At 43.4% G+C, this 24,555-nt stretch overlaps 1 protein-coding gene across 5 annotated transcripts in view; it reads left to right on the top strand.

The window, feature by feature from the left end:
- RAB11FIP3 (RAB11 family interacting protein 3) overlaps positions 1-24,555 on the top strand; it is an 81,049-nt gene that overhangs the window by 40,064 nt on the left and 16,430 nt on the right. For 3 of the 5 annotated variants that reach the window (XM_089540897.1, XM_089540898.1, XM_089540901.1), the window contains exons 4-7: positions 9,547-9,734; positions 13,533-13,709; positions 18,007-18,141; positions 22,497-22,532. In XM_089540897.1, the coding sequence (XP_089397023.1) occupies positions 9,547-9,734; positions 13,533-13,709; positions 18,007-18,141; positions 22,497-22,532 (536 nt within the window). The remainder of the gene's footprint in view (positions 1-9,546; positions 9,735-13,532; positions 13,710-18,006; positions 18,142-22,496; positions 22,533-24,555) is intronic. The other 2 variants (XM_089540899.1, XM_089540900.1) reach the window with 1 other exon arrangement.

The raw sequence follows: 24,555 nt of genomic DNA, 5'->3' as shown, positions 1-24,555 counted from the left end.
GAGCTTCCTGTTAATCGCCATCCATTTTCTATTCCAGCTCCAGGCTGCTTAACATTATAGAGTGAGTCAGTCCTTAAGATGGTTTGAAGAAGGTCTCCTAAGAGTGCCATTCTCATACATTCTTCAGTCTTTCATTGCATTTAAACTGCAATGTGGATCTGGCTGGGGGGATTTGGGGGTTTGCAGTTCAAAAAGGTAATGTTGTTCCTGTTCTCCTCCCTTCTCTGATGCATGGCTTTCTTGTACATATGCTTAGCATGTGCAAAAGTATACCATTGCCTTTTGATTGCAAAAATAATAATAAAGGTTGAATTGAGCTGTCAATGCTGCCCTCTGCTGACCATCGCATATGATATACATGAGCAATAAATATGGCATGTAAAAGATGCAACAGCAAACACATGCATATTTGGCTCTTCCATACCTGACGAATCATCATCATCATCATCATCATCATCATCATCATCATCATCATCATCTCTCCAGTGAAGACTCTGTTCTTCTTCCCAGCACCAGCCTAATAATAATAATAATAATAATAATAACTTATTTGTATCCCACCCTTTTTCCAGAACTGGGACTCAGAGCGGCTTCACAATATTAAAAGAACAATGCAGTTACAAACATAGAAATGAGGTGCATTGAAAAGGAATCACATTATTACAGTGTTAAGATAGAGAGTTATTAAAAATACATTTTAAAAAGATAAAACGGTATAAAACACTTTAAAATGAAACAACATCCCAATCCGGTCCTTTACAAACATCCCGTAAAGAATGTTGCAGGTGGCAGTATTTGTTGCGGTGCGTCTTGCTTTTCAAAAAAGATCCAGCTGGCATTTTGCTCATCGCACAGGGTTTGGGGCTTTCCTTTCCTCTTTCCTGCAGCCTTCCAAAGTATTTTGTTCCAATCTGAAAGATAAGGATTTTTATTCGGAAATTGTAGGTTTGCTCATCGCATGGGGTCTTCTGTTTTTCCATTGCCCTCCCATAACATCAGGACTCAGCAATATCTTAGAAAGGCTCTCCCACTTTCCCCTTGTTTAAACAATTAAATCTCAGGAATCTCAGTTGCGGTACCTTTGCCCTCTCCTATTTTTCTCATTTGTCTCCCTACCTTTAAACAGCATACCTCCAAAGTGACCCAAAGCAGCTTTATTTTGTCCTGTCTGTTCAGGCCGTCTCTATCACCTGATATATGATAGAGAGCTAGCATGGTGTAGTGGTTTGAGCATTGGAACTATTGTGCTAGGATTGTTGTACTCATGTTTTGTTTCTAAGCACGCAGAGGTACAGAGCTGGTCACTTGGCTGTTCTTACCTGATCCGATAGGTTTGTGATTTACTAGCCATGTGGTATGTACTTAATGTGCCACGTTTGGGGTGGAAGCGGAAGTCAATGTTTTACAAAGTCAGACAATTGTTTTCTTAAACCAAGGCAGTTAAGTACTTGGAACAGGTCATATGGATGAAGTGGTTCTGAAAAGCAAAAAAAAGCAAAGTCCAAGCTTGGTCAAGTTACCTGCTGTGCAGAGAAAGATAATAATAATAATAATAATAATAATAATAATAATAATAATAATAAGCATAAGCATCTGAGAATGTAGACTGAAGTCTAGGAAAGCTCATGCTGCCAACTTCTTTCTTTTAGTGAATTTCAAAGGTGCTACAAGGTCCCTTTACATACCGATTTTACAGACTCTTATTACCTTTGGATCATCATCATCATCTGAAGAAGTAGACTGAAGTCTACGAAAGTTCATGCTGCCAACTTCTTTCTTTCCATCAATCTCAAAGCTGCTACACGATCTCTCTACTGATTCTATAGACCAGGGGTAGGCAACCTTTTTGAGCCGGGGGCCGGGTTGTTGTCCCTCAGACAACTGGGGGGCCGAAGCCAATAAATAAATAAATAAATAAATAAATAAATTATAAATGAATGAATGAATGAATAAACCGCGACAAATGTAGGACAAAATTTTCAAATGGAGGACACTGTTTTTTAAAAAATGGAGGAAACGCAAAAAAATTTGCTGATTTTTTAAAAAATGTTAATATAAATGCATATTTCGGAGGCTTCTATAGACAATTGCCCCCCTTGCCTGCCACTTGCCCCTCCTTGGCTGCCTCCTCCTGATAGGCCAAAGGCCCCACGCGAGAGGCCAAAGGCTCCGGTGGCAACCGGCGGCAGGACCGGGCTGGGGCCGGTCCCAAGGCCTTGCCGGGCCGCATGAGGCCCGCAGGCCGCAGGTTACCTACCCCTGCTATAGACCAACACGGCTATATCTTTGAATTCTGTTATCCTTCAGAAAAGGTGACCTTCTTCCTTCAAGCTGGCCCTTTTTTATGTACTTTTAACTCCGGTAGTGTTTTAATGTTATAATTCGTTCACTTGTGTTCGAACATAACTTTTTTTACCCCGGTACCTTTCCTGATTTGGATCTTCCTGTAAGCTGCTTTTACGTTCCGAGTCTATGAGAAAAGCAGGATATATAAGTCCCGTAAACGAATGACCTAGGAGGATGTTTGCTCTTTATCCTTTTCCTCTTTTGCATCCCAACCCGACCCAAACTTGCATTTTAATGCTGGGCATGGAGCCATCCTGGTGAAAGTGGCAGGGAAATAGGAGGTGGGGGAAACAGGGGGAGATTATAACTCTTGCACAGTTTAAATCGGGGGAGTTCAAGAACAAAAGGAACTCTGTTGAGAGACCTGAGGTTAGTTGGTTCAGCTACGCTTCCTGATCCTTATGTTCCTCCTCCCCTTCCCAGAAGAAGGCTGGGAGGTCATGGTTTGCTTTTTTTCCTCTTTAACCGTGAGCGTATTCAGAGGTGGACTTTCCCTTCCAGAGCAAGAGCGGAGCCTTCAGGTAAAGCATTACCTCTTGGTTCGAAAAACAATAGCGGCACTATAAACAGGCTGGATGCAGCGAACCAAATTCCTATCCTGTCCTGAACATTTTTTGCACAGCTGGTGTGGTGGGTTTCCAGAGGGTTTTTGACCCAAGTTGGCTTGCAATGCTGCTGCTTTCCCTCTCTCACTTTTTTTGTAATGCTTGGAAATGGTAAGAATCAAGCTTTGGGGGGAATGGCGTCCTTGCACCCTGGTGCAATATGTGGCACTGCGAGCTTTAAAGGGGTGTCAGTGTTGCGGTTTTGTGTTCCCAGGTGTACAGAGCCAGGGACGGAGTAAGGCTTCGCTCTCCGAGCTGCGTTCAAGGGAGGAACCGGTTCGGTGGGAAAGGTGCGCTTGGCTCCAGGCTGTTGGCATAAATCATTTGTTTCAATGGTTTGAGGATTGAATGCTCCGCAGGTCCGGTTTAGCTCAGTAGTACCGTTGCTGGGTACATGCGAAATATTCAGCAACTGACCAGGTTGAGAGCTGCTCTTAGTGGTAGTTTAGGTCTGATTACTCTGGATGCATTCCAGTTTGAGATATTCTCATTATCCTTGGCACACCTGGAAAGTTGCTTTAACTGCTGGAATAAAGCAGGGATTTGGGCTGGGGGCAGTTGAATTATAATCCTGCATGATAGAAATCTTGGATTTCAAGGAATGAAATTGGTTTATTCAATCGTTTGTTGTTGTTAGCTGCCTTCCAGTTGTTCCTCACTTATGACGACTCTAAGGCAAACCTGTTACAGGGTTTCCTTGGCAAGATTTGCTCAGAAGGGCTTTTGCCAGTGCCTTCCTCTGAGGCTGAGAGCATGCGACTCGCTTAAGTCACATTGGGTTTCCATGGCCGAGCAGAGGTTCGAAACCTGGTCCACAGAGTCGTAGTCCAGTGCTCAAACCACCACACCACCCTGGCTTCTGTGACTATTAGCCAACGAGAAAACATGTATCCTTAGACCTCCATTGGATGCGTGTGGTGACATGTTATACAACTAGCTCTCAAAGGTTGCATCTGCAAGCCATCCAGTCTTTACTGCCATGGCACAATACTATGGGATCCTGGGATTTGTAGTTTGCTGTGGCACCAGAGCTCATCGACGGAGAAGGTGAAATAGCTCACAAAACTACAAATGCCACTACTGGTGTCACTATCATTAAAAAAAGCAAATTGAATCTTTAAATGTTGATTTTGCCATCTGGAAGACGTACGTTTGTACCTGTTTATAGTGGCTGTCCCCAACTTAAGGGCCTTCCAGATGTGATCTCTGTGTTTTGGTCTTGAGGATGGGTTGGAGGTGGCTCATATCTCTTATTTAGATGTGGAGATAGTGTGATATTTGAATGACAACTCTGGAGACCAGGGTTCGAATCCTGTCTCAGCCATGTAAACCCACTGGATGACCCTAGGCAACCCTCCCTCTGCAGAAACTTGCCAAGTAAAAAAATGACATGGAGGCACACAACAACGACAAATAACGTTGGTCAATCAGATAACCATTTGGGCTTAGTTGAGGCTTGAAACCAGAAATACTGCCCCTTAGCTATGATTTGTCCCCTTCTTCGTTTTACTTGCCTGGTTAGTGAGACTGGGGCAAAGAAATGTCTTGATGTCCCCATGTTCTTGTAAGTGGAGAACATCACACAGATCCAGATGTTCTACTGACCCTTTTTTCCCTTTCTGCTTCCTGAACTGATATTGCCAGGAAAGAATGGAAAGTATGGAATGTTAATCTCTGTTTCAAAACTGGGAAATGTCTGTGTCACCGTCCTGGATGTTAACCTGGATGTGTGTATTTTTGTGATTTTGTTCTCTTTTTGGAATAAAGAAGAACAAGAGCAAAAGAAGTAAAGACATCATGCTACAGACATTATAAATACCTTTCAGAAGAGGAACTAACAAATGGAGAGTATAGAGTCCTTTCATTTAGGATGTCAACCAGCAACATCCTCTTCCACAGGATACTTTCTGCTGGGTTTTTCTGTTTTTAACCCATCAGGCCCTCATTATTTTAGGTTCAGTGAATATACATAATGGTCACTGGGCTTTTTTGACCCCCTCGTCCTCTGGATGTGTCTCATGTGTGTTTGTACTTCTGCAAATGTAGCGGTTCCCCAAGTCTGCCAATACCTCCCTCTTGTGCTTGGATGTAGCTGCTTTGGCTGCATATGGGACCATGTTCAGAAAATGGGTTCACCGCTAGTGTAGTTCTCTTTTAAATGGCAACATTTTAATCCTGGCTTAAATTAATTTTATGCTGTGTTTAATGTTATAATCATGTTTTTGTTTTTCTTTGGATTTGCTCAGCCCTCTTGATTCAAACTAATTTTTGTTTGGTGTCCCGTGCCTTCAAGTTGACTCCAGCCCATGCGTTTTCTTGGCAAGATGTCTTCAGAGGAGGTCTGCCATTGCTATCCTTTGAGGCTGAGAGAGTGCAACTTGCCCAAGATCAGCCAGGGCAGGGTTCATGATTGAATGGGGATTCAAACCCAGGTCTTCTAGAGTCCTATTCCAGATCTCAAACTACAACACTGGCTCTCTTGAAATAATGACTATTGAAATACACAACAACAGCGGGGGAACCTATGGCTCTCTAGATCAGTAGCCTTTTGGATCTGAACCCCCAGAATCCCCGTGATTCGAAGTCCAAAATGTTTAGAAGACCAAAAGTTGAGGATCATGCTCTGAATAATGTTGGACTCCAGCGCCATAGTTCCCAGTCAGCATGATCAATGCTGATAGGAGCTGGATATCTGGATATCTGTAGATTGCCTAACTATGATATACAGTAGGAATGAGAATTGTGTAGCCATCCAGATCTTGTTAGACTGGGAACGAGTGCATCGCTCCTTGAAAATCCATACATTTGCCACTGTTTTTAAACTATGCCCCCGTTCGTCTCGTCCTTTATGGAGAGCAGACTGTCTTGTCACCAGCGTGTGTTGGTTGACCCTTCCAAAATCCCCCTGTTAACTCCCATTCCCCCCTTTTAAATCACGCATTTGTTTAGCATTGCAGGAAAGCTTGGATAAGGGATTTATCTGTGTTGAGGGAATGTGCTGAGGTCAGGCCTGTCGGTAATACAAAAACAAACTTCCTTTGCAAAGGAATCTGCAAAGAGTTTTAAAGTACTGTCCTGGAAACCGGCTGCCTTTCCTGGGGCTATAAATGGAGACCAGTGCAAAGGTGGGACGAAGTGTTTTTGGCCGAACCGGGCAACCACTGACTTTTGGGGACTTAGCTTTTAGTAAATGGATATCTAGGTTAGGTTAGGAATGTGAGCCTGTCTCCGCAGAGTCTTGGCATGAGGTTTAATATTTAATCAGGGCAGTGAAACAGCTACCGAAAAAACAGCCTGGCATGGCTCTGTTGTGCTGCAACAGGAATGAGACTTGTTGTCATATGGTAGCATTTTTGACATGCACAGAGGCATAGTGGGGAGAAACCATAGAGCAATACTGGAGCATATAAAATACACGTTTAAAGTACAGTCTTGGCTGTTTTTGCAGGAAAGGTAACAGTACAGTATGAAATGTTCAACATTTTCTGTGCACCTGCACTGCGGAAACACCACTTTGACACCACTTTAACAGGCATGACTCGGTGCTGTGGAATTCTGGGAAGGAACCCAGCTTATTTCTGCAGTGCGGATAAAGTCATTATTATGTTGGTAGTACAAGATGAGTCTTCCTTATTCAAAATGCTTGAGACCAGAAGTGTTTGGGCTCTTGGTATCCACTGGGATTTGGTACCAGGACCCCTCATGGATACCACAATCTGAATGCTCAAGTCCCATTATATACAGTGGCATAGTAAAATGGCATCCCATATATAAAATGGCAAACACACACACATATGCGCACGCACACACACACACACACATATATATATAATGAATATTTTCCTAGCTGTGGATGGTTGATTTCATGGATAAAGAATCTGTGGATACATAGGGCTGACTGTACATAATGAGATATCTTGCAGGTGGGACCCTAGTCTAAACATGAAATTCATAGTTGTTACCCGTTTTGTATACTATATACACATAGCTTGAAGGTACTTTTGTGCATAATATTTGTAATAATTTTGTGCAGGAAACAAAAGTTGTGTACATTGAACCATCAAAAAGCAGAGGTGGCACTATCTTAGTCACCCATGTGGATAATTTTGGAGTTTGATTTTGGAATTCCAGTAGGAAATGTTGAACATTATTATTCCATCCTGTCTTCAAGGAACTTTTCTCCCCGCTCCCATTTTATTCTGACAACAACAACCCTATGATGTTGAGTATGCAAGGGCAGGATTGCTTGTGGAGTTTGTTTTTGGTTGGGAAATATAATGGATGGATGGATGGATGAAGGTTCAAGAGAGGCTGTGAGCATCCTTTGTTGTTGTTGTGTGCCTTCCGCATTATATATATCTTACAAGGTTCTGCCCTTTTCTGTCTGGAGACCAAGCCACAATCGTTCATGTCTTGAAGACAGGACTGCTGAAGTGCTCTGGCTTCCAGTGAAAAATGTGTTGCCCAGAAAAATGCCAGTTGCAATCCATCAACTTTGGAGAGTAACATGATTCCCACCTTAAGATACAGAATGGATAATGATATATCAAAAGGCTTGTTCAGTTGGATGTTTCCAGTTACGAAACTCTCTCTATCGAAAGACTTATCAAAATGGAAGTAGGATGCTCTCAGTTTCAAAGTGATTTTCAAGGATGCCACTTTTATGTTTAAAGATGACTTTAATTATCTTTAAAAAAAGAACTGGATGCTGAAAATCTTGGTGAGAAATACAGTTTGGAGTGATCCTCTTGTTATCAGTTGTGTCTTAGATGGTGATTGTTTGGGCCATTCTGGAAAGTAGCCTCAAAGCCTATAAAATGTTCTTCCGAGTTCAGAGGTGCATGCCTTGGTAATCTTTCTTTACAAAGCAGAACTTTGTGATGTTTATGAAGTCAGCTCCTCTGACCTTGATAAGGGTGTGTATATTTTCTTTGTCCTCCAGGAGTTTACTTCTTGAATGTGTGCAGATTAATGTGCAAGATGTCCTTCAGGAGTCATTCGCCAGGTTTTTAAATTCCCTTTGGTGTAGAATGGCACCAATACTTTTTCTGCCAGAAAGGATGGCCACGTGTGTCAGGAAGAAAATGTGTCCAAAATCCATTAGGTTTTGTATCATATGCTGATGACTGTAACACTTTTAGAAGGAGTTGGACACACAACGGCTATAGAAACATAAAATACAAAGGCTTCCCCCCCCTCCATGTAATTATAGTCATATCTCGGGCCTCATTCCCACTTACAAATAAATTGCTTTGCGATCCAAATCGATGGATCCGTTTGGCAGCGGAGCATGATTCCCACTACATTTGCCCCAATCACATTTTTTCCCCTCTAAAATAACCCACTTGTGGTTCACATTCATGAATGAATCGATTCAAAATGGACCCGCTCCAGCTGGTTGAAGGGCAAATTTAAATCAATTCCGATCCGCATCTGGTTCACACTTGCGCTGAATCGATGTATCCAAAAAGACGTGGAAAAAATCAGTGTCAAAAAGATGGGTCTAGCGTATGGTTAAATGAGTCTAGCGCATGGCCCCCCTCTCCAAATCGCTTCAGCGATTTGGTTCAAGTGGGAACCAGGGTCATTTGAACCGATTCAAACGAATCTGTGACCTGATTTAAAAGCTAGTGGGAATCAGAACTTGGTTTCTTCCTTCATGGAACTCAGCTTGGTATATGTGAGAGCTCCCAGGTTGTCTTCCATCTAAATAGTGACCCAACCCATCCCTACTTAACTTATGTGTTCTCATATCATGGCTGGGGACCTATCCAAATCCCAAGACATAAATCTTTGGAGAGCCATTGAAACAGGACAGTCTATGAACAGGGTGACACTAGAAAAACCTTATTCTGTCTGGGGTGAAATGAACATGCAAGGTGTACACTACCTTTCCATGCTCTTTCTCACCCACAAAAGTGATGTTTGCAGAGGAGTATCGTTTTTCTCCATATTTAATTATACAGGTGGTTAAGTATTTCAGAGTCATTGCTAGTAAAATCTCTTCCTCACATGTTTATCTAACTTAAAAGAGAGGAGTTGAATAGGTGTGTATATTTGGAAGCAAGGGCAGACAAAAGGGTACTTTTAGATTGCAGTTCCCATAATCCACCACTATTGTCTATACTGGCTAGGGCTGATAGGACTTGGAGACCAAAAATATCTGGAGGACCATAGTTGCTACCCGTGTTTCAAAACCAAAAATTAATTGGCTTTTTAATCAATGTCCCTTTGGTCTTCCTAGTTACCTCTTAGTTCTAAAGAACTGTGTTTTGGATGTAGATATAGGTATGAGTGGAAAAGGATAGATGGAATGGATAATACTATACAAAAAAAGAAGTAACATGGCAGGATTGGCAATATGAGTTTTTCTGTAACACACACACACCTTGTGGCAATGGATTTCCTCCAAGAAGATATCTCTTGACCTTTCCATTCTACTCTATTGATTACCTCTTTGAGGCTGGGTTGGTCCGATACCTGTAGAAAACAAGCCAGCTCATGATTTGGCATTTTCTACTGTGATATCTCAAGAATAAAGCAAGCAGTATTGGGTTGCGGATCTTTAAATTGTTCTTTGTCTTGTATCCAACAGGCCAATGAGGTGACCGACAGTGCGTACATGGGCTCAGAGAGCACCTACAGCGAGTGTGAAACGTTCACGGATGAGGATACTAGCACACTGGTCCACCATGAGATGCACGATGAAATAGAAACAGACAGTGCCATTGATTCCACGGTGCACTCGGAGTTCACAGATCCTATTGAGGAACCTGAGAATGGGTAGGTATTTCTCACCTGCTGGTAAAAGTGTACAAAGGCAGAGAGAACTTAGGTCTGTCTATCTGTTTTAACTTTTGTAAGCCAGTGCGGCAAAGTTGTTTGAATGTTGGACTGCAACTCTGGAGGACAGGGTTCGATTCCCAGCTTGGCCGTGAAAACTACTGAGTGATCTTGGGGCAAGTCACACTCTCTCAGCCTCAGGAGAAGGCAATGGCAAACCCTCGTTGAACAAATCTTGCCAAGAAAACCCCTTAGGATCATTGTGAGTCAGAAATGACTTGAAGGCACACAACAACAACAAAGTCACCTTACGTCCCAAGGCTGGGAAGAGCTGGGGTATAAATAGACAAATAGGTTTCTTGGTAGGGCAGCCCTAAAAATGCACAAAACAAAGGCAGGGGAATGGACAAGTAGATTTTGGCAGCAATGGCCCTCTTCACAGCAATTGCCCTCTTCATCAGTGAAGCAGCTAATGTTTATGCATTCATCTTGGAAGGCATGATTGGTACTGAGCACTCATTGAGGTTAAGCAGTGCTCCTCTTCCACTCCATATCCAAAATGCTTTGTTTCCTTGGGTCCTTTCATATTCCATAATTGTAGTGCTATGATTCCACTTTAACTGCCTTGGCAGCATCCAACAGCATCTTGAGATTTGTAGTGTAGGGAGAGGGATTTTGATGTTTCAGCAAGTTAACTCTTTGTTGTTGCTAACTGCCCTCAAGTCATCCCCAATTCATAATAACCCCATGGATGAGACATCTCCAAGACCCCTTATCCTTCATTGCTCTGCTTAGGTCCTGCAAATTCATTGCTGTGACCTCTCTAACTGAGTCTATCCATCTGATGTAGGGTCTTTCTCTCTTTTGCTGCCTTCCACCTTTCCTAGGGCTATTGTCATTTCTAAAGAGCCATGCCTTCTCATGATGTGGTCAAAGTACAGCAGCCTCAGTTTGATCATCTTGGCTTCTAGTGCCCCCCCCCTAAACTAAGATTTACGTAGGATGCTGCCATTGCAGTTGAAGTGGAATCATAGTGCTAAAATTGTGTGGCATGAAAGGGTCCCTACACAAAAAATCTGAAGGGGCAAACCTTTTTTTTCCCGGCCAAGAAGCTGCTTGCAAAGCAGGCAGGAAAGAGTGTTATGTTGTTGAAGGCCCTGCAGATTAAGGCAGGTGGGGGCAGGGGACGGGATTAGCCTCCTGCTGCTTCCTTTGCTGAAAAGAGCTGGGCTTGGGCTTGACGGTTGCTAACCCTCGGTCCGTAATCGGCTTCCGAGCTGCAAGGCCACCAAAGGCCCCTTTTTCTTGGAGAGAATTAAGAAGCATGCCAGCCTGGGTCTGTTCTGCTCAACCTCCTCCTGGGAGTATGGCTCAGTGCCTGGGACTCTCCTGCCTGTAGGTACAAAGATCTTCTTTTGGGGGGTCTCTATCTATCTATCTATCTATCTATCTATCTATCTATCTATCTATCTATCTATCTATCATCATCATCTTCAGGATTGCAGGGCAGGGAGAGGACCTATGCCATCTCCTTTGGTCTTCCCAGTGTCTCCAGTCATTATAAGCAGCTAGTGAGCAAACATTGTTCTTGTTTTTATAGTGCATGAGCAAAAATGCCATACTTGCAGATCTTTAGAAGTGTGTGTTTGTGTGTGTGTTAGAGAGAGAGAGATGTGAATTAGGATACGGAAGGAAGTTAGCTTAAAGCATGAGCATGTTTATGGATGGCCGCTTCCTATGCTCCTGGCTCAGCTGCTAGCTGGGTTTTTTTCGGAAGATATAGTCCCCCCCCCCCCCCAAAGTAATTTTTCCAAGCTCTGCTTCTGTTTGGATCTCTTTCTGTTCCTGCTTGGCTAGATACACCCAGCCAAAGTGTATTTTTGAGCCCGTATAGACAGGCCAAAATAAAGAAACCCTCTTATAGATGTGTCAGTCACAGACGTGAATTTAGGAAAGCTATATTTGCCTGTGAAACATGCATTTCTACCCTCCTCTCCATCCTTCTTCAAAAAAGGACTGGACTCAGAAGTAGAAATAGGGCTTCTTTCATAACTGGCCTTGCTTTGACCTTGATGGGCATTTGCCTCCTGTGACATCCACTTGAACACTTCTCTTTCCTTCCCTCCCTCCCTTCCTCTCCTCTGCGCTCATGATCTCTCTCTCTTTCTCTCTCTCTCTGGGACGGATTTGTTCTTAATATCTACAGGTTGAGTCTCCCTTTTCCGAAATGCATGGGACTAAAAGCGTTTTGGATCATGGGTTATTATTATTATTATTGGTGGTTTTGAAATACCTGTATTTGCATATGCACCCATCCCTCCATATTTGGGGCTTTGACATTTGCGGCTCTGATTATTACCGGATTTGATTAACGTGTTCTCTCTAGGAATCTCTAGGTCCTCTAGTGCAACTCTGTCATCAGCGTTAACTAAAAGCTGCACCAAAAGACCTAGAGATTCCTAGAGAGAATGCTCTACTAGGCATTTGTAGCTCCTCCAGTGCAGTTTGATGGTCAGTGTTTGTCGGACGTTTACCAAGAGTTGCCCTGGAGGACCTAGAGATTCCTAGAGAGGTGTCCTCTCAGGTAAAATCATGGTGTTTTTGGTATGCCGTAACCTCTGTGTGTGTGTATACACATACATACAAACACACACACACACACACACACACACACACACACACACACACTCTTAATGAGATATTTTGGAGAAGGGACCCATGTCTAAATGCAAAACTCCTTTATATTTCTTACATTTCTTAATTCCATACAATATTTTAAATGATTTTGTGCACAAAACAAACAGACTACTGTTTGCTTCCTGGAGCTTTCTTATCAGCACTTAGAGAGTAGGGAGATATTGGAAACGCAGAGCTGCTCCTCACATTTCCAGAAAGATAGCAAGTCTCTTTTGTCTGTCAATACAGAAAAGGCATGTATGTTTGCATCCCTTGAACTGGTGATAGATTTGAGTTTCCTGTTTTTGAATTAGCAAAGGTTCAGGGCCATAAGTTCTCACATTCCCTTCCAAGTTGCAACCCTCAGCTGGTTTAGAAAAGGTTTTAAAAAAGGTTTTCCTCCAAATCCACTGTTCTCTGGTCCATTCAAAATCTGTTGTCACTCATACAAAGATTGTTCACTTTCACAGCATCCTTGTAAGGCGGGTGATCTTTATATCCAGTGTCCAAAGAAGGAACCAAAACAATGTCACTTGTCCATGGCTCCATCTGAACTGCAGAATTAATGCAGTTTGACGTTGCTTTGACTGCCATGGCTCCAGTCTCTGGGATTCCGGGATCTGTAGTTGTGTGAGATATTTAGCCTCCGTCAGAGAGCTTTGGTGCAACAGCAAACTACAAATCCCATGATCCCACTGGAGTGTGACAGTTAAAGCAGTGTAAAACTGCATTAATTCTGCCCATTTCTAGTTCTACCCATTTCTTTTCCATGCTGGGGAACTGAGCCTAGGACCTTCTGAATTCAAAATATATGATCTGACTGGTGCACATATGGGTATTCGACACTCCTTCAGCAAGACTTCCTAGTGTGTGTCTTTCTTGGTTGACCATTGCACCTCTGCCTTTTGGTCTTATGGAGCCATCACACCAGGAGGTCCAGATGGCACCCTGTGCAAAATCTTCAATGTTTTGGAGCTAGCTTGCAGATTTCCAGTAGTAGCAGCCTGCGCACTACTGATATCCTGATCATACCTTCAGGGATGCCATGGCTACTAGTTTGGGAACTGTGAGTGCAGGCAGTCTTTGGACCCTTCTTTTGACTTGTTGACTTTCTTCCAACAGATCTCACTCTCATGACCTCTCCTTAACTTCGGACATCAACAGCCACTCCATCGTCACAGTTATTACCGGGGAGGAGCACTTTGAGGACTACGGGGAAGGGAATGAAGGGGACATCTTCTCAGACAGCCTGTGCAATGGAGAAAGCGGTTTCAGCAGCTCATCCTTCCTTTCTCCCAGGTAAACATGCCAACCTGTCTCTGAATGTGTTGCTGGATTTCTGCCCTCCCCTCTGCATTGTACGCCGTTTTCTCTACCATGTTGGAAATAACTGTTGTGTTTAACTACTGGAAATTGGTGTGCTACCTCCAAAGTAGTAGAAAATCTTCTTATGTAATAGCATGAAACTGTAGCTTACCTCTGGTTTACAGCGTGGGACTGTTGGCAATTATCCTGGTGTAAATCCAACAAAACGCTGAACGTTGCAGCACTCTGCCTGGTTATGTTCTATTCCCAGTCTCAACATTCCTGTTTCGCTGGGAGAGAGGAACTAGATTGATGGTTGGTGGTCGTTTCCAAAAACAGATTCTTGCAGTTTTCTGGGCACCCCAATACCTTTTGGAGCACAGTTTGCTGCAGTTCACTGCATCTCATCCCACATGCACATTCGTGGTTCACACACAAAGAACTTCAGTGGGCGACACACAGAAGTGTAGGAAGGGACTGTCAGTGGACCTCCCAGGACATTTTTCCTGCCTCAGCCAAAAAAATACTATCTGTTCCATGAGCTGAAGTCAGTTGGACTGGCAATTGAAAGTTAGGGTGTTCCATCACACCTGAGGACACAGCAAGCTAATTTTGAAGGGTTTGCAAGAGAAAAGAAAGAGATAGGGAGCTGTGGAGGATCAGCCAGGGATCTGCTCATCTGTCACTTGAGGAAACTGCCTTGATCTGCCTATGGATAGGTCCAACCCATGCCCCAGTAAGCCATTCCTCCCAAATATTCTTACCAGGAAGGACTAAGAGCACCCCCTGCTCCGCACTTTACTCCATTCCTGATGAAGTGGCATGTTTTTCATGCCATCACTTCTGGCTTTGAAAAGAAAGATCCTTATGGGCCTAATCATGTGACAAAGAATTGAACCCCCCCCCCCCCCCCCCAATATCATGCCCCATAGATGGTGTTTGGGGCTGGCAGTTTGCAGCCCTCTTATGTCAGTGAGCAAATGCAGTCTGTAGATCTCTGAAATTTGGCTAGCCCTGCTTTAGATGTATATTAAGTAATTAACCCAAAATCGTTACCATAACAGGATGAGAAAACAACGAGAGGGAAATGGTCAAACACTGATAGCTATTATAGATCATGAGTGTCCTAGTTTCCTTGGTTCCTGCTGAACAGAAGAAAGCTGGTTTCTCTTCCATTTGGAGTACCATTGGCAAAGAGAGACCAAATTGTCATTACCTTTGTTTTTAGAGCATTTTCACACACCTGACTCTCTCTGAACTTCTTCCTGCCTGCATTAACTATGCACATGATAAACGGGGCTTCAGTGCCCATGTTCATGGCAAGCACATTTCTAGCAAGGCCACAGGGAGTTAGGTCGAAGTATGAACTGTGTCACTTGGCCATTTTTTTGGATGCCAAATGCTGCTCTACAAAGGAAACTGGCATAAGGGTTTTGTCGCACCTGACATATGCTGAATTTGGGCTTTGCCTACCTGCTGCACGTGTGGCTGTTAGCAGAATACTTGCCACTGACCAATATTGCTGAGAGAGTAGGAGAAAGAGGAGAGCGATGTAGACTTGTTGTTCAGGGTTTCTAGTGGTAGAAGAGAACTGGATGAAATGGCTTATCCAGGACTGGTAGGTTGTTGCTGCAGGAGGAACCTGCCTTTTCTCTGTGTTGTATTCTCTGACTCACCAGTAGACAGGGCAAGACTGTTTGGGTCCTGATAAGACACAAAAGTTCCCTGATCTGTACAAAATATACCTTAGTATCTGGAGTGTGTATTTGTGTGTATGTGTGATCTCGTGGGCTGCATGTTGCACAGCACATCAATGTTCGTGCACTTAATTCCTGTGCATCTGCACTAGGGATAAAGCTAGTTCGAACTTGCACAGCATTGGTGAGCGTAATAGTCAGTACATCTGGAGCGTGGCAGGTTGTGGAAAGCTGTTACGGCAAATGGTAGGAGGATTGAGCTAAGGTCAGAATTTAGGAGGGTGACTTTTTTTTCTTGGACTACAACTCCCAGAATTCACCAGCCAGTGCAGGTGGCTGGTGAATTCTGGGAGTTACAGTCCCCCCAAAAAAGTCACCATCCCAAGCTTTTAAGTTTTGAACTTCTTATTTCACCCATATCAGTTTCTCAAGGTACAAAAGCATCTTTCTCTCCTTTAGTCTGAAAGGTGCTACAAGATCCTTTTGCCTACTAGACTAACCCCCAGACTAACATGGCTATGTCTTTGACTTCTCATGGCACCATTTTTATCACTGTTAATCGTTTCAAACCAAAGGGTGCTTCCTTTGGGTCTTGGTTTCTCTTTTTCCCCACTCATGCACCTCCAATCCTCACCACATCACTCTCCTTACTGACGCTTGAACACTGTTGCATCTTGTGCTGTACCACTTTGTTAAACTTTTTATCAAAAATGTACCAGCACAAGGAGGAAATAATCTTTTTACACTTGAGGCGGGGAGTGAGTTGCAAGAGTTGGACAGGCTTGATCTGAAATTAATATTAATGCAAAGCCATCACAGTGTAAGAAATGCCAAGGCTTTCCGTCGGACACCTTGAATTTTGCATTGGGCAGTAACTCACTTTGGTTCATCTAAATGGCTGCTGGGGGGAGACACTTTTCTTGAGCTCTAGTTTCACAGAAGCTGCATAACTGTCTTTCTTTCCAGGTGTCTGGATTTAACTTTGTTCTTGCCTGCTCACACCTCTGTCTATCTGTCGTCACTAGTAACCTTTTCCTGATTAAACCTTGTGGCTTCCAGAAGTTTGTTTCAACGGAAAGGGATGCAGAGCATATGCCTGTCCCAACCAAATGTTAAAACTTTTACTGCCAATTTTTTTGGTCCAGTCGTTTTAGACCTGAGTTTCAAAGATGCCCACCAGAAATCACAGCAACTGTGTTATGTTAGTGAAAGTCTCAACCATGTTTAAGCATTTTGGGGGGAGCACACTAGCCTTCCATGCATCAGAATCTGTCTTATTACATAGGGGTAGCCAGGCTTCAGACTACTGGAATCAACTTTTTTTCCCACTTGCAAAATTGCAAAATCAGCTTGCAAAATTGTAATGTGAATTCCCCTTACAACATTGCAAAATCACCTGTCCAGAAATATTTTGGAGTAGCAGAACCAAAGAGAGGGTCAGATTTCTTCTCTCTCTCTTTCTGGTTTTGTCTCCCCTCCCACATGTACACAAATGCACTCTTTTGCTCAAGCAAGGGCCACTCCATTGCTGTTGAGGAGCAGCAAAGAGGATCATCCTTCTGGTAGCTTCCGGGGGATGATCCTCTGTTTTTAACAACAGCAGCAAAAACACTCTCCTCCTGCTGATGGTGGTCCAGGGTCCACAAGAACAAGTATGAGCTACATGCAACCCAGACCCCATGTGCTGTTCCTGTTCTAGGCAGTTAGACTGTTGGACCATCTGAATGTTACCTTCCCTTGACTTGCTCCCCAGAATGCGTCTGGAGATGTTTCGCATTACCTCCTCCCTGATTCCTTGGGCTGGAGAGGCCAGGTTTTGAACCTGGGACCTTTTTGAATGCTAAGTATGTTCTCTGTCCCTAAGCTGTGTTAGGGGGGTCCTTTATCCAAAGGAAAGATTATGTTTCATCCCCATTCCCTATGCTGAAGTTGCTGAATCCACTCAGAGTCAGGCTAGAATTGATTTCATTGGAAGATCACCTGCAATTTCCCAGGGGCACCAGGCCATAACACTGCTTGAATTATTTTGATGTGCCGCTTGCTTGAGGAATGGTAGGAGGTGATATCCAAAACTGGCACCTTAGCAGAGAAGCTTCCACAGAGTAGTGGGTGCTCCCCAAAAATGTTTCCCTCTATCTCATTTATTGTTCTGGATTTCAGATGCAGCCCATTAAACTTTGGTTCACCTTGGATTAAATCCTTTTCCCCATGATAATGATGTTCGGCACCCTTTTGGTTTCCCCAAATTAATTTTTGCGGTGTCATTCCAGGCAACTGAACATGGGCATTCAACAAGATAACCAGTTCGCTGGCTCTACTGGTATTGGAAACAAACAGTGAATCACTTAGTAATGATCCCTGGTGGGTGGTTTGGTCTGAAACTATTTTGAATGACATGATCTGGCTTATATCAATAAAAATCACTCAATAAAAATCCTCCTGGTCCTAAATCTTCAAAAACTGGCAAATCCTGGACAGAATGGATGCAGTTCACTAACATCTGGAAGCCACGGGTGAAATCAAGGCTCGGCCTGATATGTTCTGTTCTCTTTCCTTTCAAAAGAGCAAAAGAATGACACTTGTGATTTTTCTAGCACCAACCCACTTGCCGCGAAACTGCACAGCATCATCACTGACGATGCATTTGAGTTTTACTGTACCCAATGCCACAAACAAATCAACCGCCTCGAGGATCTCTCTGCTCGCCTAAACGATCTTGAAATGAATAGGTAACACTCGGGAGCCCGGCACTGCTCCTTATGCGCATGATTTTTGTGTTCTCGGAAAGGAAGGACTCTCATTTGTTTTGAATTCTTTGGCATATGTGAAAGCTTCTATTTAAACCAAAGGCCAGCTTGGCATTATGCATAAAGCGGATGTAATTGTGAAATTCCTGATTCATATTTAGCCTCTTTTTTTCTGACCATAACACCTGGGGCAAATCTCAGCCATTGGTGTTTAAACTCTTTGAGATACCTATGATGCAGGGCAACTCATTTTCACAAGTAGTGCTTAGACTGGGTTGACTACACTTATGCACTTATGCACACCCCTCACTGCACATTATGTATATTATCAGTTCTTCCCATCCACCACTTACTTCCATTTTATTAGCACAGGGGTGGGTCACTGTGGCTCTCCAATACTGTTGGATACGCTTTCCATAATCCATAACCGTTGGTTTTCTCGGCTGGAATGGATGGGACCTGCAGTCCAACAGTCACTGGGGGAAACCACACATTCCTCACCTCTTTCTTGACAATGTTGCATCCACCATTTTCATGCATGGGAGATGCTATCCCCGTGTCTTGGGTAGGGAGTTAGACTGTTGTATTCTTAATAGCATCCATGGCTGATAATATAGCACATTATGAGTATTAACTGTTCACCAGCCACATAAAAAGGGAAAATTTGGAAGAGGAAAGTGTGTCAGCAGTGCTTGTGAAAATCCGTTCAAACCCTTCAAAACGAGAAACTTGATAATACTTAGGGGCAAAGCAAGAATACTTGCAGTGAGAATCCTTCCTTTTGGTTGTGTGAATTTTCTTTCTTTACAAGAAAACTCCTTTGCATGTGTAACCCTTGTGTGAAGTGAAAGCAACTTGAGCTTCTCTGGCTTACTGTCAAAAGAGGAAGAGGTTGCCCACTGGTAAGAGATGGTTCAGGAGAAGAGAGGAGATGTTTGGAACCTGGACCATGAGGAGAAGAAAGCAGCTTGTTCATTATGTTGTGGTCACTTCTTGGCAGCAACCATGGGAAGACATAGGCAGGGGAAGATGTGGCCCTCCAGATGTTGCTTGGCTACATCAGCCCTTGTCTACATAGCCAGTGGTGAGTTGGGAGTTGCATTCCCATATGATCTGGAGAGCCACAGGTTCCCCATTCTTGGCATAGCAGAAGGGATGTGGTGGGTATGGAGGAGAAGGGGAGCATAGATGAGATTGTATGGAAACATGAGAGAGAGAGAAGTGAAGTCCTTAAGCCAGTGATGTTCAAACTCTGGCCCTCCAGGTGTTTGGGACTTCAGCTCCCAGAAGCCTCAGCCATCTTGGCTAATGGTCTGGGATTCTGGGAGCTGAAGTCCAAAACACCTGGAGGGCCAGAGTTTGGATATCACTGCCTTACAGTGCATTCTTGTGTCTGTCTCCTTAAAAATAAGTTTCTGTAAGTTCAGTGTGGCTTAGTCCCATGAAAGTGTGTATAAGATTTCTGGCTTATATCAAAAAGGCAGCAGTTGGTCCATCTACCTCTGCTGCCTACGCTGACTGACAGCAGCTCTCCCAAGTTTGATGGAAGTCTTTTGACAATGGTATTTAAGATCCTAGGATTCAGCCCAGTATCCTCTATAAAAAGCATGCATCCTGCTAGTGAATCAACGCTCCACTTGATCTTAAGGGAACGGTTACATTAAACCAACAATGTGTGCTGAAAGGCTCATGACAACATTTCAAATGGATACCTTTTCCTCTGGGAGAAATAGTCTCTTTTTCACTGCTTGAATAGATTTCCAGCAGTCACTCCGTAATGATTATCCAAACCTGCAGCCTAATCTGGAAAAATTTCACAGGGGAAATTCACAATAGTCAAGGGGGAAGGTTAAAGGAAGATTTGTTACTTAGAGCGACTCCTTTGCTTGCTGCACCGTGAGTTGCTTTGAGAATGCTGAAAATCGGATGAGCTGGTTGTGGAACAGCACTGCATCTACAAAACATAAAGATTACCTTTTTAAAAATTGACATAAGGTTCAGAAATAATGCACTCTCAGAGCTAATAGATAAGGTCAGAAGAAAATATGGTACAGTCCTCCTGGAGAGATAGAGGGTGGGAGGGATTCCGTAATTGAATGCATCATTTTATCACTTAAAATAAAAAGCATGCAGGCGGGTGTTAAAAAGCATGCAGGCAGATGCCGAGGCGACAGTTAAAGCTTTCTTTGCAACATGCTCACTTTCTGCTTGCATAGAGGTTTCAGCCATGCGTTGTATAGGGGCAAAGCCTCAGGAAGGCTGTGATGTTTTCTCCAGCATTTGTAATTTTGTGCTTAAATAATGGGTTTAGCAAAAGTACAAAAGCCTGACATAAGAAAGTAGGAGAGGGAACTAGTGGCATGGGGGATTCCAGAGTGCAGATTCCTGTTAAGGTTTCTTTCTAGATGAGGCTTTTAGGTATTAGGCAATTGCTTTGCCTTCTTTATGGAATTTTATATGGGTTGGCCACTTCTTCACCATATAGTATACTGTATATACTCGACTATAAGTCGCTCTCATGTATGAGTCGAGGGCAGGTTTTGGGCTCAAAATTATAGATTTTAATATGACCTGTGGATAAGTCGAGGGTAAAACTTTAGGGGCATGTAACAAAGAATCCATGAAGCGAAGGAAAACAATGCCAAACAAAATTCCAGCAGGCATAACTATTTGTGGTGACCCTAAAGGCTGGACAGATGAGAGAGTAGAGCGGGGTCAGCACTTCCAAGACAATTTACGCTCTTGCTTTTCACCAGAGCATGGTTAATTTTTTGATAAGAATTAAGGTACTATACTTACATTGACCCATGGATAAGTCGACTTAGATTTTTTGGGGGTGAATTTTTTGACTTTCTAGACTTATACATGAGTATATATAGTATGTTGAAAGCAGATAGTCACATTCAGATGGGTACCTAGTTACACACATTCAAAGAGCTTTATTCCAATCGTGACTTGGAAGCCACAAATTAGTTTCCAGTGAGTTACTGGGGATGCATGGGCAACAAGGGTGAGCAAAAGTTACATTTCAAAAGCAATGCAACAAACCAGAAGGAAGTCACTTGATCGGTGTGATCAGTAACACTTCAAAGTCACCTTTAAAAGTTACAGTCAGCCTTTCTTGTACACGGATTTTTTATACACGGATTCAAGCATCCATGGTTTGAAAATGTTCCAAAAAAGTATACATTTCAAATATCAAATCTTAATTGTCCATTTTTTATAAGGGACACCATTTCGCTATGTCATTATATTTAATGAGACTTGAGCATCCATGGATTTTGTTATCCACGGGGGATCTTGGAACCAAACCCCAGCGGATAACAAGGGTCCACTGTATTTCTAAGTAGCCTTTTTAGAGATGTTTCGGCAAGATTTTTGTTTGGTTTTATGCTAAATGGAAGGGGGTTTTGTGTTCTAAAGTACAGTGTTGAGTGGGGCAACTTTTGACACATAGTTATGAGTAATGGTAATGAATTACTTCCGAAATGGTGTAATGATGTACAGGAGCAAATCACTTCTTATAAGCAACTCTTCAAGCTCTGATTAAAACACTGAGAGGCAGAGCAGTTCTGCTGGACCTTCGGATGTTGAAGGAAGTATTGCTAGAAAGGACCTTACAGGGAAAGGACCTTACAGGGATCCTGTTGACCCTTTTGCTCTTGCGTTCAAGCCCATCTCTTTCTCATTCCTAGTCGTGTTACACTCCCTGCTGGCCTTCCTTGTGTCTGCAGATGCCTCTGCTTGGAGGGATTGCTAAGATGTTCTTAGGCGAGGCCTACGGTAATGTTTGCAGAGGTGTGCGCAGTCTCCTTAACCTTTGCATTGCAGCCGTTTCCCTGTGGCGCATAGGATCGGGTTATGTTTTGTATGTCCTCAGTGCCATAGCTGGTTTTCAGTGCTCTCTTGGCATGCGCTGCCAGGTGGGTTTGAATATAGCACAAGCTGGTGGCCAAAGTCCCACCAAGCTCAAGTTCTATTCTTAGCAAGGGGATCTGTTTTCAGAACGGGACGAAGTCAGGGAGAGAAGATCATTTGAGCTGTGCTGGAGTCGTAGAAGTCTCTGCAGGCACCACAGATTGCTGATTGCTTTGGTTCTGATATGAAAACCCTATTAAAACTGTGTGTAAATGTGGCCTCTGGCTGGGTTTTCCCATGCGGAGGGCACATGTTGCCCACATGGGGTGTGTGCTGTGTTCCGTGGGGTGTGTGTTTTGTGCTGTGCTGTCAATTGTAAAGGATATGGCCTTGCTGCTCTGTCTTCGCTTGCTTCCTGTTTCGCTGTTGCTCTTTGGTGTCAGTTTTCCTGACTTCGTTTTCCTGTTTTCTTTCCACAGTCCAAATAAGAGGCTCTCGAGCAAGAAGGTAGCAAGGTACGCAAACGCTTCTTTAAATTCCCCTTCTCTCTTTCCTCTGAGGACTCTGGCGTTCTTGTTTGCACAGGTGCTCCCACCTGCGGAAGTGGTTTGGTGCGGATCCCTGTGGGAGATGTAGCACCTTTTCAGCATCAGCACAGGGCTGTTCCGTTCTTTACTTTTTTCAACCTGAGAAACAGTAATACAGCTCCAGGTTTTTAGAGGTTAAAAGTTTGATCTCAGGGAGGTGGGCTTCCCCTAGCATGATTCTGTTCTCCTTTTCCTCTGTGGAATGGGATAGTTCCTCCTAGAGCAGTGGTTCTCAACCTTCCTAATTCTGCAAGTCCTTAATACAGTTCCTCATGTGGTGGTGACCCCCAACCATAAAATTATTTTCCTAAGATCATTGGAAATATGTGTTTTCCAATGGTCTTAGGAGACCTTGTGGAAGGGTTGTTCGACCCCCAAAGGGATCATGACCCATGAGTTGAGAACCACTGTCCTATAGGGTCCCCCCATTTTAAATCACTTTAAATTTGAAGCCCTCCTTGTTTGGACGATTAGTGCCCAACACACTTTGGTGATTCCCACATCTCCGCTTCTGAACTCTGAAATCCTCTGTGACATGCTTGAGGTTCAATAGTACCATTTGCAGATTGGTTTTAATGGCTTCTCCTCACCTTTTGCAAATGTGGCAGCTTCAGGTTGGGTTTGCCTTCAGGGCTCAGGATGAAGTTGGAGGAGAACTAACCTAGACTACAGTCCCAACGGCTAGTGGGTTCTGTTAGCTGTTACCTAAAAATGTAACTTTTCCAAGCTCTGATCTAAACAGGGAAAATATCACCCATTCCTTCCTGAAATCATGCAGTTATTCAGAGGCATTGATATATCCAGGCCTGTGTTGTCCTTCAAACCAACAGACCTGTTGTATTCTATCTCCAGGTTGTATTCTATCTCCAGGAAATGAGACCAGTAGTAGGAGCAGAAATGAACCTTTGTATCCATGAATTTTTTATCTATGGATTCAACCATCGATGGCATGAAAATACGTTTTAATAATATAAATTCCAGGAAACAAACGTTGATTTTGCTATTTTATATAAGACATTATTTCACTGTGACACTGTATTAATTGGGACTTGAACATCCCTGGATTTTGGATGTGGAGAGTCATGGAACGAAACCCCAGTAGATACCAAGGACCCACTGTACATACTTATGTATGTGTATATATGTAGTAACGTGTTCATCCATGATTTCTTCAGTCAGTATACCTCCACAGATACACACTGGATTTATTTGATGGTGCCATTGTGTTCAGTGGCTGCTACCCAGTCATCTGATGGCCCATTTTCTGGTGGTGAGCCACTCTGTACTCAGTTTGGCTGGTCTTCAGACAGTAGACCATCTTCTCTGAAGATGCCAACCACAGATGCTGGTGAAACATCAGGAATAAATTCTTCTAGACCATGGCCACATAGCCTGAAAAACCCACAAAAACCAATAGACTGTCTGTTTCTGAGGCCCTCCTTGCAGCCTGCCAACGAAACCCGTCTGAGCTTAAGCTCTGCTGCCTTAGTCCTTAAGAGCATGAAGTCACCATAAGGTGGCAGAATCAGATCTTATTGTTGGGGAAGAGGGCAGACCAAATAGATTCACTGCAGGAGGGAAATGGCCACATTTCTGAGAAGTTCCAGGGAGTGTACATTCAAGTGTTGGAAGTCATGAGTTGCCCAGCTTCCAAAGCAAAGACATTGTTTTGAATTAAGTGGAACGGATTTGTGATATAACATCTTATACCATTCACTGTGAGACTCAGAGCAGCAACTTTCCACACATGGAATGGTTCACAACAGGTGCTCTCCCTGGGGGCATGCCTTGGCTTGTGAACCTTCATGTGCTGACAGGTTTTGCCCAGCAAACAGGACTGTTGCTCTTCTACCACAGCCATTGGGGTAGGCATAGTCACTTGGCCAGTCACGGCTGGGCTTTCTTACCCAGGAAAGGTGCCACATCTGCCCGGTCCTAATTCTGTGTGCTT

This window comes from Sceloporus occidentalis, unplaced genomic scaffold (assembly GCF_023333645.1).
Source record: "Sceloporus occidentalis isolate IW3139 unplaced genomic scaffold, rSceOcc1.0.p SCAF_10, whole genome shotgun sequence".
In the NCBI taxonomy this organism is placed as follows: Eukaryota; Metazoa; Chordata; class Lepidosauria; order Squamata; family Phrynosomatidae; genus Sceloporus; species Sceloporus occidentalis.
Note: the sequence above shows the minus strand (reverse complement) of the source record. Positions and strands in the feature narration are given on the sequence as shown.